This window comes from Tasmannia lanceolata, unplaced genomic scaffold (genome assembly GCF_043159265.1).
Source record: "Tasmannia lanceolata isolate RefF3 unplaced genomic scaffold, GAP_Taslan_0.1 ptg000006l, whole genome shotgun sequence".
Taxonomy (NCBI): Eukaryota; Viridiplantae; Streptophyta; class Magnoliopsida; order Canellales; family Winteraceae; genus Tasmannia; species Tasmannia lanceolata.
This window is the reverse complement of record NW_027518683.1, coordinates 12,753,740-12,768,050: the sequence shown is the minus strand read 5'-3', so window position 1 is coordinate 12,768,050 and position 14,311 is coordinate 12,753,740. Positions and strand designations below refer to the sequence as shown.

Genomic DNA, 14,311 nt, shown 5'->3' with positions numbered 1-14,311 from the left:
CTGAACTACTTGGAAAGGAAATGAGAGACAGATATCCCAATGAAGAATCTGAAATGGCTGGGTGCTAAAAGCTGCAAAAGAAGAATGTTAGCAGGGTTAAAACTTGCACTCGCATAACCTCTAATATAGTATATAAGAGGGATAAAAAATAGGCCCTCTAGGCAAAGATAAAGTTCATGGTCAACACTCGTAATGGTTCTTTGGTAGTTGTTTCTAAACCTCTGGAAGGTAAGGAGGATATCAATGAGATTGCAACTAAGATCATTTGCCTTAAGATTTGGATAACATGGAAAGTAACATATCCATAACGGGTAGCAGTTCGATGAGCCAGGCAGGATCTGCGTCTGTCTCATCTAATGAAGGTACGATGTCTGCTCTTCCCCACTTTGTTTATACTGGCTATGAATTTGTAGAAAGAATACTTCGGGAACATCTTGCTGAGATTTGTAGTAGAGACAGTGACAAATGGAGGGGACTTCAATACTATCCTTAGCCTCCCTCCCTCATTTCCATTTATGATTTTCAAGATGCTTTTGCCTAGTGGATGTCGTCTATATTGGCAATAAGTTTACTAGATGTAAAAACCAAGAAGGAACAAGAGTGAAAGCTAGATTGGACAGAGTCGTGACAAATGGTATTCGGAACGGGCAAAGTATCTACACTATTCACTCATCTGCTATAACTACTAGGCTTATTCAATGGTTTGACTTATCTAAGAGGAAAAATAAACCATCTTTTGGGTTTGTTTTGAAAATCATCCTGTCCATCATCACTTGAGAGACCAGGAAGGAAAGATGCTTTCATCGCATGAAAGGTAAGGTCAAACCTATAAATATTAATATATTATTACCAAGATGGTTATGGAATGGGAGAAGGTACTTACAAGCTCTTTTAAGCCTTCTTTAGATTGCTCGCCTACCGAAGTTTGGGCCCTTGAGGCTATTGATATCAAACCTAACCCAATGAATATTCTCAAGGTGTCAAGTGAACTGCACTAAGCCCAAGGAAAATGAGCTCAAATTGAATACAGGTGCCTCTAAACGCAATCGTAGCATATCAGGTGGGTGAGGAGTCATAAGAAACCACAAAGTTGCAAGCTCTTGTCGCATGAAAGGTAAGGTCAAACTAGATAAATATTATTATCAAGATGGTTATGTAATGGGAAAAGGTACTTGTAAGCTTTTTTAAGCCTTCTTTAGATTGCTCACCTACCGAAGTTTGGGCTCTTGGGGCTATTGATATCAAATCTAACCCAATGAATTCTCTGAAGGTGTGTCAAATGAAGTGGATTAAGCCTAAGGAAAATGAGCTCAAATTGAATACGGATGGTGCCTCTAAAGGCAACCCGCATATCAGGTGGGGGAGGAATCATAACAAACCACAAAGTTGAGATTCTATTTGCTTGCTCTCATTTTTATGATAATGGGACTAACTTGCAGGCCTAGGAGGAGGTAAAATCTTGATCGATATGGTCATTGATAAGAAGGAACCCCTTGGCCATTAAATATTATTAGCAGTAGCTTCAATCTTTAGTTTTAGAGCCAAAGCCGAAATTGCATCAATTCAGAGAAGCTAACCGGGTTGTGTTGCTGACTCCTTGGCTAATTTTGCTTGCAGAAGAAAAGGGAATCAGAGGATCATTGTGGAGAATTGGAAAACAAAGAAAAAGAAAAAAAGCATATTGGCTTCCTAGAAGAGCTAGGGACACCTTAAGATGTGATTCTCGTAAGTGATTTTCATGTTACTTTGGTTTCCGAGGTAAGGAAGGTGGTATGTCCCCCTCTAGTAATTCTTTTACTCATTAATAAAATTTCAGGTGCCCCCCAGGTTCCTAGATAAATTTCGGGATAAAAAAACTAATTGTTGGCAAAGAAGATTCATAAATATACCACAGTAGAATTAAGCAGAAAATCCCACATGTACCTAATTCCAAGACTCAATATCTGATCAAAGTGCATAAGATGCAGCAACATTACCATTCACAAACAGGCTTCCTCCTTGTAGTCTCTCGAAGGATCGTCATGCCACGCTATTCTTCTTCTCAAGTTCGAGTTTCTGCAGTTCCACCAGTCTTTCAGCCCAAGCTCTTTCCCTCGCCACGGCAGCCATCTTACGCTCTATCCTCTTCATAAGCTTTTTCTTTTTTGCTTCTGACATCTGAGCTTTCCGCTTTTTTGCTTCTGATTTTATAAATGCCTTGCGCTGTTTGATCCGCTTAATCCGATTCCTTCCCTTAACGCTTCCTTCATTAGGTCGACTGCTGGGTATTGGCTCACCGGGCACATATTGAACCCAAGCATAAGGTCCTGGGGGTTTCAAGCTCGCCCTTTTTCTTCGAGGTTTAATCCCAGGTCTTCTCTTTGGGAATCGTGTATCAGTTAAGCTGTGAATCTCTTCCCATCTAACAGAACCCAATGGAGAGAATTTGTTGCCCAAGAAGGAACCCAAAATCCCCAAGGACCGCAATAAAGGAGAAGTGGCTGGAGACGTGCAAATTCCAGAAACAATGAAATGGGGAAGGAGGATTTTTTGAGCAAAGGGGCGTACGGTATTTCGCAAGGCTCCCAGACTCATCTCTCTTTTCTTATGCCCGAATACACAAGGTGGTGTTTTAATGCAAACCCTAGGCTATGATACCAATCAATGCAAACCTATGCTCACAAATCAAGTCTATGGCTAATGGATCACATCATATTTCTCTTTTCTATCGTCACGAGCTTTCCATAACAATGGGTTGTGGTTGCCACCACCTGAGGAGATGAAGAGGAAAGGACGAAGGGGTTAATTGATAAGACTACTTGATAAATTTTGTGCTGAATTTAAAATCAACTAAGAGGATTTTAAAAGGGAAATAACCTACAATCTCGGTGAGAAATAAAAAAGAGTATTTAGTGAAAATGAGCTATTGGCACCATTTTTCACTGTTTGAATAGGTGTTCTTCAACCCGAGTATTATTTATGTTACTTGAAATGGAAGGAGATATCAAAACAAGAGTAAATTGAGGAAGAATGTTTGCTCAGGTAACCGCTCAGGATCAACATCACATGAAGCATTTCCAAATGGAGAACGCTTTCGATGAACCAAAACTCATCATCGCAACATTGCATCCAGCAAAAAAATGTTTTACATTTTCAATGTGAAAACATGTCTGTGGCTTACACAAGTAACAACATACCAAGCTTCTTCAATACAGAAATTACAATAGAATCATGGGTTTTCAAAGCGAAAAAACAAAAGGGCAATCAACAAGCAATAAGAAAGAAATTAAGGAGGGAGAGAGAAGGAGAGGCGTTCTGGTTCCTCCATCGGGAAAACCCTGAAGCCATCTCTGAGAAGCCCTAACAAAGAGCGTACCTGATTTCGGCCCGTCGGAAAAACCCGTCTTGAACAAACCCTAGCAAAGAGCCTCTACTTATACTCCTCTCGTCAGACCCTGTTCAAGCCTCTATTTACAAGGGAAACTTTGTAAGCTGATCCAGACCGTTGATTTGTAGACAATCACAATAATTGTTCCTAAGCCTAAAAGTTGAAGGTTTCTAAGCCATCTCTAGACATGCAAAACAGGGTAAACTTTGGGCACTTGGACTTCCGAACCGTTGCTCAGTTTTGTAAACTTTCCATCTACATGTTATCCAAGGAGTGGCTCCACGAATATTGCTTGGTCATCACAAGTGTGGCTAGGGGTGCAGCTTGGGCAGGCTCAACCCGAAACCGTCGGGTTCGACCCGGGAAAAAGTCGGGTTGGGTGGGAAAAAGTCGGGTTGGGTTGAGTTCGGGTCAAGTTGGGGTCGTGCTCGGGGTCGGATTGAGTTCGAGTTCGGGTTCGGGTTGAGGGCTTGGGCAACCAGACCCGAGTTCAACCTGACATTTTTAATAATTTTTTTATTTTTTAAGCTTAAAATCTCGGGCTCGGTCGGGTTGAACTCGGGTCAGGGTTGGGTTTAGGCCAACCCGACCCGAGTTGCACCCCTAAGTGTGCCTTATGGCCTGGTCATATACTCACCTCATGATTTCTCGACCTTTGATCGAATATGATGATCCATCAAATCAATGATCCTAAACACCAAGTACATTTGTCACATGAACATATTTGGTCATGGCTGTTTCCATCATCCAAATGAGATCGTCTTTCTAGTCATTCATAACTAATTTATACTGAACTTCAAGGGCAATTTATCTTTTCACTACCATGTTTTGAAAGTGGAAATAGCTCACCTTGAGCTAATTTTAATCTTTCCTTATAAGGATATTTTGGTCATTTTATGAGAAAAATCTACCATGGAGGTAGCTCACAAATTGATGGCAGGACTGAATTTGCAAAATTCACTCAAACGCGGGAATGCATTTGTAAATTGTCACCGTGGAAGACTGCTTTTGCAAATAAAGCAAAGTGACCTAGCAGACTTCTTTGCAAATAAAGAAAAAAAAAACCAGCCTAAAAAAAAACAAAAAACACAGGCACTCATTGCTGATAATCCACAAAACAGAGGTGCGACTTGGGTTGGGCTCAACTCGAACCCAACTGGTTCAATCCGATTCTGGGTCGGGTTGGTTGGTTTGGGAAATGCCAACCCGATTGAATTTCAAATTGGGTTAGGGTTGAGGCCTTGGCAACCCAACCTGTCCTTCATCCTCTAATTTTATCATTATTTTCTCTGGGTTATGGATTTTTTTTTCTTTTATTTTTTTGTTTGGCCCTAAGTGAACCCTCCCCAATGTAAGTTCAATCCGACCCGATTTTGGGTTAGATGGGCTGGGTTAGGTTTGAGAGATCTGGAGACGGGTTGGGTTAGGGTTGACCATCTCAGCCCGTGGCTCGGGTAGAGTTGGGTTTGGTCGGGTTAGGGTTGCATCCAACCCGACCATAATAGTTGCACCCCTACCCCCAAAAACCCTATAAAAAGTAAAAACTAGTCCTTCTATAAACAAGAAAAGCATCCCTAATCGAGCCGTGCTAGCATTCCCCGGTTTGTTCATTCCATCGATGGATACACACAAGAGAAAGAGGAAAAGCAGAGACACCGCTTCTTCCCCGCCTCATCTCCCTAACCACCACAACCACCACCACATATTCCCGCAGATGCTCGCAGCTTTCGCTAACATTCAAACCCTCTACGCCCAATCCCTCATCAAACGATTACAGAAAATTCATCTCGCCTTCATAATAGAAAACCCTCTCTCCCTCCAACAAATTCTCCCAAACGCCTTACTCTCTTTACTCCCGCTCCTTCTCAATCCCGAGTAAGTTCCCTTGTCCCTCTTTTATTCTCTTATTCATCATCTTGTTGAATTGAGATAATACATATAATCGTGTATGAATTGAAATGCAGATACCATAAGATAGCTATGCGTAGTGCAGAAATAGTAGGCGCAGCTGCTCTCTGCTCTTTGGAGGCAAATGAGAGAATAGCTTGTGATAAGGAAATCATAGACGGTCTGGTGACCGCGTTAGCTAGTGGGATGAAGCCAGTGGTGATGGCTGCAGTTAATGCGGTTTTGGACCTGTCCACCACTTCGATTGGAAGGGAACGGTTGCTAGAATCACGCGCTCTAGAGAAGCTCTTGTGAGTTTTTTTGCTCTTTGATTCTTGTCTTCGTTATGGGGTTTACTCGTGATGTGTTGTAATTGAAATCTCCTCATTTTGATATTTCCATTTTATTAAGATTTTTATACTGGGTATAGCGACTTCACTACACCATAAAAATTTTTTTAAACCCACCTGCAGTTTGTGTTTGATTTTGTTATAACTTTTTCTTGCACTCGGTGATATTAGACCAAATGGGTTAGGGTTTGTTAAGGGTAGAGATAACTCTATTATTCTAACCGAATCACTGCAGCAAACCTCAAGAGATGATCGATCTTATCTAACCTGTTGTGATCTGGTATACTAATCAAGTTGTTTAGATACTAATCAAGTTGTACTAAACTCATTTACTTATCTCATGTAACCACCATACATTATAAATTTTGGCCAAGATTAGATAGATTCTTGTTTAACAAAGAGGGGAAAAACTATTTCAATAATTTTTCTCAAATGGCATTACCTATATATACCTATCCCGACTTCTGACCATTTGCCTACTATTCATATGCAAACGGTTGAACACTAAGAAATTGCTCCATTTAGATTCAACAATATGGGGTTACGATGGCTGGCGTTTAAATAGAAAGTGGTATAGTTATGGAAAGAATTGGAAGAGGATTTTGAAGGCGAGTGGGAGAGCTTCAAGTTCAGCAAGAAGATCTAAAATTGAAAAAGAAAATTAAAACTTGGAGAAAGGAAGTGATGGCTCGTATTAAAGGATCCGAGGTCAAGGCTCTTTCCTTGATTGGATCATTGGACAAAAAGGAAGAAAGTCGGATGTTGTGAGAATAGAGGAATTCTGCTGGCGGCAAAAATCTAATTCTTTGTGGCTAAAAGAGGACATGAACATGATGTTCTTTCATTAGATGACATCTGTTAGGAGGAATTGGAATTCCATTAATCACACTATTGAGTATAGAGGGATGATTATTCATTCCATCCTGGACTGATACAAAAAAGCTTTATATCAATAAAAAGGGGGTGGAGATCTAAGCTTGATAGCCCAAAATTCGAAAAGATTTCTATGGAGTGCAACTTTCTTAGAGAGGGGGTTCTAGGAAGATGAAGTTCGGAAGGCTAGTTTCACCATTGATGGAGATAAGGAAGACATGTACTTTCTGACAAACAGGCTCCAAGAGCATGGATCAGATTATTGAAGATTGATTTTGTGATGTCACATACAGACACGTCTCTCTTCATTTCAGACTTATGATATCATCCTCCTTATCTTATTCTATGTAGATGACGCCACTGTAATAAGGAATTCTATTATAGGGGTGCAACTCGGGTCGGGTTGAGGCCAACCCGACTCGACCCGACCTGAGGAACCCATTTTTCCAACCCAAACCCGACCCGAGTTTTTAAGCTTAAAAAAAATAATAAAATAATAATAAAATGTCGGGTTTCACTCGGGTCGGGTTGCCAAACCCTCGACCCGAACCCGACCTGACCTTTTTTCGGGTTGAACCCGACCCAAGTTGCACCCCTAAATTCTAACCATGCTATTTTTAATCTTTTCAGGGTTCTAAGTTTGGCCATAAAGGATCTCGACACATTACATTTTTTCATGGTTATTGAGGCCATTCCGACAGGTGACAGCTGATGGACTTCTATCTCAACAAAATACATTGTTGAGCTGCTCGGATTCGGATGGACTTCTCTAAATGGATCCAAGCTCGTTTTTATGCCTATGGCAGAGCTCGAGGTATGGAGAAAATGAGGAGTCAAAATAGAAGGGAAACGAAACAAGATATTAATATCGTCGAGTCCCAAGGATGGAGAGAGATGCCATTTCACTAGTAATAGAGAACCATCATTTGGTTCCTCGAAAAGCCAGCCATAGATTTACTGCATGGCGTCCTGATCCAAGATATCGAGGAAAATATGCAAAAAGGTATTTGAAAGGATTTCGTACTAATCCCGCAACCTCCATGCACCGTAGTTACGAAATCGAGAAAAGTTATTCATTAAGCCACTCAACAGTCGGTCCTCTCTTATATAAAAAAGGGAGGGTAAGGGTTTTCGCAGATACGAATCAAAAAAGAGGAAACTCGTCTCTACCCTCCTTGATCTCTTGGAGTCTTGTAACATGGATGGAAGTTGCAGTTCCTCTGATGAAGAACGAAGACTTGATCGAACGGGTGAAAGGAAAATGGCGAAGGAGGAAGGCTTAGGAGTTGACAAATCAACGTCTTTCAAAAAACATGGTCATGCCAAATGATCGAAGTGCCAGCGATCAGCCTCACGTGGTGAAATCGCACAAGCATCTCTGGAGCATCAGTGGAAGAAACTCTTAGAGGAAGGAAGCTAATGGTAAAGAAGATGAAATTGAAGCCCGTACATGCAAGAGAACGATGGAAGAGGTCTGTATCTCTCTCCATGAGCTTCCCCACTTCAAAAAAGCGTTGACTGAAGAAAAGAAGGCTTGGGAAGTAGAGATGGGTTCAAGGGAGAAGGATTGGGAGGATGTAGTCAGCAATCAAGAGACTTCTCAATCCAGAGACTCCATGAATGCAAACCTGAGTGGGAAGATTAAGAGTTGTCTGAGAAGGGCCGAGCATGACTCGGTGGATGAGAATGTGGAAACATTGGACATTGAGAATCAAGCATTTCTGGAAGAATTTGATGAAATGTCAAATATGGGCAAGAATCTAGGAGTTGGTTTTGAGGAAAACGTGGAGAAGACGAAGGAGATAGATATTGAGAAGCTTGATGCGATGGAGAAGTGGACGACGCCAGCTAAGGGGAGCAGGGAGCTAAAGGCTCTTAAGAAGTAAGGTTTTTTTTTTACTTCTCTGGTGTATATGTTTTTTGGGGTCTGCGTGTCTTTTTGTCCTGGAGGTCTCTGTTTTTTCTTGGAAGGGTTGTGAAGGTTGTTTGTTTCTTTGTTTTTTCTTGAAGGATGGAAGGGGAAGCTGTTGATGGTTCTGGTTATGGGACCTTTTACTCTTATTGAGGAAGTGGACGCTAAATGAGATTTTTTGAGTGTGCTTGAGGGACTTTGGTCCTTCGCTGCTCAAGGATTTTTCCTTCGTTAATCTCTATTTTTGATAGGGTAAAAGGGTACATGAAATGTTTTTTATGAAATGTTCTTACGAGCTACCGGATGAAGATACTGTCTGTTTTTGGTGAAGTTGGTAAATGGGGGGGTATGTAAATTTTCTTTGTAGGCTCTGTAGGCTTTTTGGGCATAAGAACCTGTTCTATGCCGTTCATATGATGTAATCAGGGGGACTCTTGTTCCGCCTGCTTTTTTGTAATGACTTCAGTATGTAAATATACTGTCACTTTTCAAAAAAAAAAAAAAAACTAGAAGAAATATCATATGACCTTGTGACAAATTTTGTAAGATCTTGCAAAGTCATTGAGGTTTGTAGCTAGAGTGCTAGAGAAGCATCATCACATGGATAATAATACAGATCTTTGAAGAAATCAAGCGTTTATTATTTGTTGAAACAATTTAAATTTTCAAAACCATTCAGTTGAAGGACATAGATTTTGTGAAATACCCAATTTGTGCAACACTCTTGTAATTGAGATATGAGATATTCTTGTCAATCTCATTTGGCACCTTTCTCATTGTCATTCGTTATTTACCCCCTGTACCTTGTTTAGCATGATATTTTTGTATCATAATTACAAATCAGTTTTGTCGGAAATATTCTTCATGGCTGTACATGCATACTCCTGACCTTACTTCTGATAGATCTTTATTTTGTCAGGTTGCAACCTCTTCCACAGAATCCGTTTCTTGTTGCATTATGGAAAATGGAAGCAATACCTTTTCCATGATGGGTTTTATTGAAGATAATTTTCCTGTATTAGTCCTTAATGCTGTCATAACCCTCATCAATTCCTGCACTGAAGAGTACTTGGCAAATTTCCGAGGGGAACTGGCTTCAACCTTCTTGATTTATTTGAAAGAGTTGTGGTTCGAATTACATGGTTCAACTTCACCAAGTAAGGTTGCAAATTGCTGCCGAGAAATAAGCAGCTTTTGTAGCAACATGAAAATACATGATCTGGCTGAAACTATTTTCAGACTCTCTATGAATCATGATCAACACACAACTTGCACATTTCATGCAGTAAAAAGAAGTTTGTTTGGCGGCATAGATTCTGACTTTGAACACTTTATGTTAAACTACTGGGAGGATAAACCCTTACTGTTAAATCGAACCTTGAAGACAATGGAGGAAGATGATATTTTTAGTCCTTTGGTTCTATCTCTTAACTGCAAAACCATTGATGCCATCCTTGATATTATCGTTGGAGGGTTGGTTTCCTGTCCTCCAATCACTTCAGATGAATTAGACATCGTTAGTTTCCTGAAAGAGGTGAAAGGTGGACTGGGTTATCCAATAATTTATGGGCAGGATATACGAGTGGTAAAAACTGTGGAGTCGATTTCTGAGTCTACAAAGGAGCATTTGAAAAAAGAAGTGCACTTTTTTAAGGATTTTGTGGGTTCTCGCAACATCAAAAGTTCAGGGTCTAGAGATATTTGCCATCTTCAGAAATTAAAAGAAGCATTTCAAAAGGGCTTCACATTAGCCCTGCGTGGAATGGAGTTCCGATCCCAAAAGATTGCCTCCATTGCAGATGGCTTAGCAATGCTGACCGGTCAACCATCAGTAGGTGCCAATATATACCTGACACCACCTAAATCTCAGGGCTTGGCTCGGCACTATGATGATCACTGTGTGTTTGTTTGCCAACTAATCGGAGAGAAGCAATGGACTGTTTTCCCACGATCTTCAGTCCTATTACCTCGATTGTACGAACCTCTTAGCATGGTTGTTCCAGAAGGTGATTCTGATGCATGTGAAGGCAAACAGTTTTTGCTTAAAGAAGGGGACATTTTGTATATTCCTAGAGGTTGCCCTCATGAGGCACATACAGTCAGTTATGACGGTGAATCTCAGATTGATGAATGTGCCGGGTTTTCCTTGCACTTGACACTTGGGGTTGAGGTTGAGCCTCCATTCGAGTAAGTGCATCATCACACTTATTGAATAAATTCTAATAAATTGTCACACTTATTGAATCACATTCTGATCAATTTAAACATTAAAATAGGTGATTAATGTCCTTTATACAAATTTCTTTTTAAATTACCTCTATTTGCAACCAAACTCTGCTACTATTACTTGTTGCATTTGAATTGCATGTAGGTGAGCTTTACTAGTATATGTAGAAGAACTTGGTTTGTTGGGCAGGCTTTTACAGTATTCTTGGTTTATTGAAAAATGTTTGTATTTGTACTTATGTTCAAGAATTGGCGTTTCAATGTCACTTGGTAAATGAGTTGATCTCTGTGTATTGCAATATCACTTGACTTGATTGTATATCTTTAGGAATTGTTTTTTGGTGTATATCTTCACTTAGGCCCTGTTTGTTTTGGATTTTGAGAACCCATTGTGAGTCCAAAACTGATTATTGGACTCAAAATTACATTTAATTGTTAGCCCAGTAATCAGTTCTGGACTCACAATTGGTTCTCAAAATCCAAAACAAACAGGGCCTTAGTAAATGAGTTACAGTCTGTGTATTTCAACTCCCTACACATGGATCCATGTAGACACTTGCATTTTCAACCCTTGAAATTTTAGTTTCTAGTGTCCTCATTGGGTACCGTGTCTACAGGTGGGAAGGGTTTGCTCATGTTGCCCTTCATTGTTGGAGTCAGAAACTTACAGCCCGTCATCCGATTGATTCAGTATTCAGCATTCTAGAAGTTACATCCATAAATCTGCTCCATGTTGCGATCAAATTGATTGGAGATCGCGATCCTACGTTCAGGAAAGCTTGCATGGTAGCCGCATTCTCTTTGCCATTTGATGCTCAAGGCAAACAGCGTATGCATGCACTTGATCTGAACCAGAGAGCTACTTTCAGTTACATAATTAATAGAATTAATGTGGGGTCCAGTTTCTTGGATGCGTTCAACACCGTACAAGCGACTGTTGATGAAAAGGATGATGATGATTTGTTCCAGTGGATGAGATGGCTCCGGAACCTTACTCTGGAAGGAGACATGAATGAGGAAATGGATCTGGATAATCCGGTGAAAGCATTCAAGGACCTTGTTCTGTTATATAATGGCCGTGTGGAGGAAGCTGAAACTGATTTTGTGCAGATAAAGTTCGAGTTCTGCAGGGATGTAATATTTGAGGATGTTTGTAGGAGCTATGAGGTGCTCCAGAAGAAGTACAAAAAGACCAGAAAGCAATACATGAATGGGATGCTTTCACTGCATTGTACCAAGTAGAGGATGCATTTTAAAGCTCATGTGTCTTTTTTTGTTCTTGAATGGTTCTCATATATCTTCAAATTTCATTTTGTGCCAATATGAAAATATGAAACATTCATATTGTCTTTTCCTTTTTATTGTAAGGGTGTTGGATCAGAGATAACTGGGAACTGTTGAATATTGTTGGCGATTTGCCGCATATACCTCTTTCTTTACTAGACCAGGTTAACTGTAAATCAGTTTAAGAGCCAGCATGATTTACTTGAATGAAGCCTGGTATCTTGTGAGCTGCAACTTGACCCAATTGTGATATTTTTATAGCACATGGTTCCTTCTATTGAATGGCTTTCACTGGTCTTGTTAGTGTATGCAGCGATGTGAAAGTAAAACAGCTTAAAGTGGAGGGTGATTTGGGATTGAGTTGGGTACATCAAGTGATAACAAGATGGCGTAATCTAGTACCAGTATAATCTAATAGTACATTATTATACCATATACATGATAAGCCATGGTAAGCTATGGCTAGTTTCGCCGTTTTGGATCTTTGGGAGACGGCGAAGGATGTGTTGAGACTCCATGATAATCCACATTGTAAATTAGCCCTTCATCATCACTACCCTTGAATTCTCGTTCTTCAAAACTTCCTCTGATGTCGCCTCTCTCCGTCCTCCATCCACCAGCAACCTGGATTAGTGTCAAGATTATCAGATACTTAATTGTTACCAAAGCTCAGTATGACACTTAAGGTACTAGAGAGAAATATATCAATGTATTCACCAACCACGAAACCAACCTTGAACTTCTGGCCTACTTCTGGAAGGTTCGAAACGGAGGAACTCAATCGTCTAACCGGGTGCTTACCATCTCTACCTAGAGAAATAGGGTCTTGACGAGCATGTGCGGTTAGCAACGTAAATTCGAAGGTCATCATAAGCAGACATAGGACTATACAGAAGGATTTCATTGTAACTGAGGGGAGAAGGGAATTCTTGGGAGGAAAAGGATGGGAAATGGATATAAATAGATGGAGGGTGAAAAAGTTAATCATCCAAGAGAGGGAGAGAGAAGTGCAATAATTGAATGTGGGATGTGGGAATGGAACATGTCTGTGCCCATGCTTTTGTATTCTGCTCATACTGTAAACAGAGGTTGGAAAGTCTGTCTGGAGGAACGCTCTACCTTCCAATTATTTCTGAGAGTGGGGAGGATAAAAATGGGAGAAAGAAGATATTTTTATAATTATGGAAATGGGGCTTGGGCTTTGGGAATGGCTGTTGTTTTCTCAATTAAAGAGCTGGTTGGGATGTTGGTTTCACGTGTGATCTTCCTAGCCAAACAAGACCATTCACGTAACATGTCTTTAGCCATGTCTTTGTCATCTGTATTCACTACCAGAGTAATTGATTGTCGCCTTTCGGCTTCATTTTCTAAGTCTGGACCTGTCAATGAACCTCATTTGGATCGAATCAACCTATCTCTGTTTCATGATCCATTTGAATCCTAACTCGGTTTGTTTTTACTCGGTAGAATCAGCTGATCCTACTTTGTGTTGTGTTTGTTCAATCTTTTTAAGAATCAAAGTGTTAATCGGAGTGTCCCATGTCCTGCTATTTTTTTATTTTTTTTACAAAGTTAAAATTGTGTACAATGTAAAAAATTTTAGTGTATTTTCAGTGGCAGTTGAGGAAACACTATCATACACTGGTGAATGGAGACAAAAGAGCTCGTCCACTAGCGTCAGATGGTTTTTTGGGTTCAACCAAAGAGAGAGAAGTAGAATTGGTTCGATTCATTCGAATGAGATTTGCGTGGTGCATGTTATATTAGATATTTGTACCAAAATATTCCTAATGTTTAGCCTGTTAGTAAAAAGACATAGAGGATATTTTGTACTGTAGCAAACTTTATTTAGATCTAGAACAATCAGACGGACATTCTTGGCCGTGTCTAGGCCCTATCCGTAACAAAAAAAAAGGGTTGTCTATGTCTCACATGAGACACTTCATCAGAGAACCACATCATCTGTCTATCTTTAGGTGGACGATCAAATCAGATTTTGCCGGGCAGATTTTCCCAACAATGTGAAACCCTAAAGAAGGTGGTTCATAGGAGTCTCCTAGGCTTTGTTCGTTTCAGATTATGACAACAGATTGTCAGCCCTTAACCTATTATTGGACTCAAATTTAAGGCCATGTTCGTTTCAGATTGTGAAAACCGATGGTGAGGCCCCTACCGATCAGTAGGGGCCTCACCATCAGTTCTCACAATCTAAAACGAACAGGGTCTAAATGTAATTTTGAGTCCATAATAGGTTTTGAACTTACAGTCGGTTGTAATAATCTGAAACGAACAGGACATTAGTGTAGTAACTTCAAGTGGTGATGAGAAATGTGATGCAAATGACTCCTATTTGATTTGGCTATTTAGCTGTAGATAGTCCCATTTTGCCTACTTGGCCGATCTTCCTTTATT

At 40.2% G+C, this 14,311-nt stretch overlaps 2 protein-coding genes, 1 long non-coding RNA gene and 1 other non-coding gene across 4 annotated transcripts; 1 reads left to right on the top strand and 3 right to left on the bottom strand.

Moving 5' to 3' along the window:
- Window positions 1–1,860: 1,860 nt before the first annotated feature.
- On the bottom strand, window positions 1,861–3,505 carry LOC143879754 (protein translocase subunit). The gene is made up of 2 exons (XM_077382295.1): window positions 3,356–3,505; window positions 1,861–2,750 (listed from the first exon to the last, which is right to left on the bottom strand). Exon 2 carries the CDS (start codon window positions 2,572–2,574, stop codon window positions 2,020–2,022), a length of 555 nt encoding a protein of 184 aa, XP_077238410.1. The 5' UTR covers window positions 2,575–2,750; window positions 3,356–3,505; the 3' UTR covers window positions 1,861–2,019.
- On the bottom strand, window positions 3,014–3,100 carry LOC143880539 (small nucleolar RNA snoR128). Its single transcript, XR_013251759.1, has one exon. It is a non-coding gene; the product is annotated as a small nucleolar RNA snoR128 (small nucleolar RNA).
- A 1,416-nt stretch (window positions 3,506–4,921) lies between the features above and the next one.
- LOC143879752 (uncharacterized) lies at window positions 4,922–12,128 on the top strand. The gene is made up of 4 exons (XM_077382294.1): window positions 4,922–5,242; window positions 5,332–5,565; window positions 9,293–10,576; window positions 11,233–12,128. The coding sequence occupies exons 1-4, from the start codon at window positions 4,986–4,988 to the stop codon at window positions 11,855–11,857; spliced, it is 2,400 nt and encodes a 799-aa protein (XP_077238409.1). The 5' UTR covers window positions 4,922–4,985; the 3' UTR covers window positions 11,858–12,128.
- An 89-nt stretch (window positions 12,129–12,217) lies between these two features.
- Window positions 12,218–13,136, bottom strand: LOC143879753 (uncharacterized). The gene is made up of 2 exons (XR_013251386.1): window positions 12,633–13,136; window positions 12,218–12,523 (listed from the first exon to the last, which is right to left on the bottom strand). It is a non-coding gene; the product is annotated as an uncharacterized LOC143879753 (long non-coding RNA).
- Between the last annotated feature and the right edge of the window lie 1,175 nt (window positions 13,137–14,311).

Excerpts from the sequence above, each read along its gene's own strand:
- LOC143879754 (XM_077382295.1), bottom strand. The coding sequence starts at position 2,574 with ATGAGTCTGGGAGCCTTGCGAAATACCGTACGCCCCTTTGCTCAAAAA.
- LOC143879752 (XM_077382294.1), top strand. The coding sequence starts at position 4,986 with ATGGATACACACAAGAGAAAGAGGAAAAGCAGAGACACCGCTTCTTCC. Across the intron at positions 5,566-9,292 it reads CGCGCTCTAGAGAAGCTCTT|ATCTTTATTTTGTCAGGTTG; the intron begins GTGAGTTTTTTT and ends TACTTCTGATAG. Across the intron at positions 10,577-11,232 it reads GAGGTTGAGCCTCCATTCGA|GTGGGAAGGGTTTGCTCATG; the intron begins GTAAGTGCATCA and ends CCGTGTCTACAG.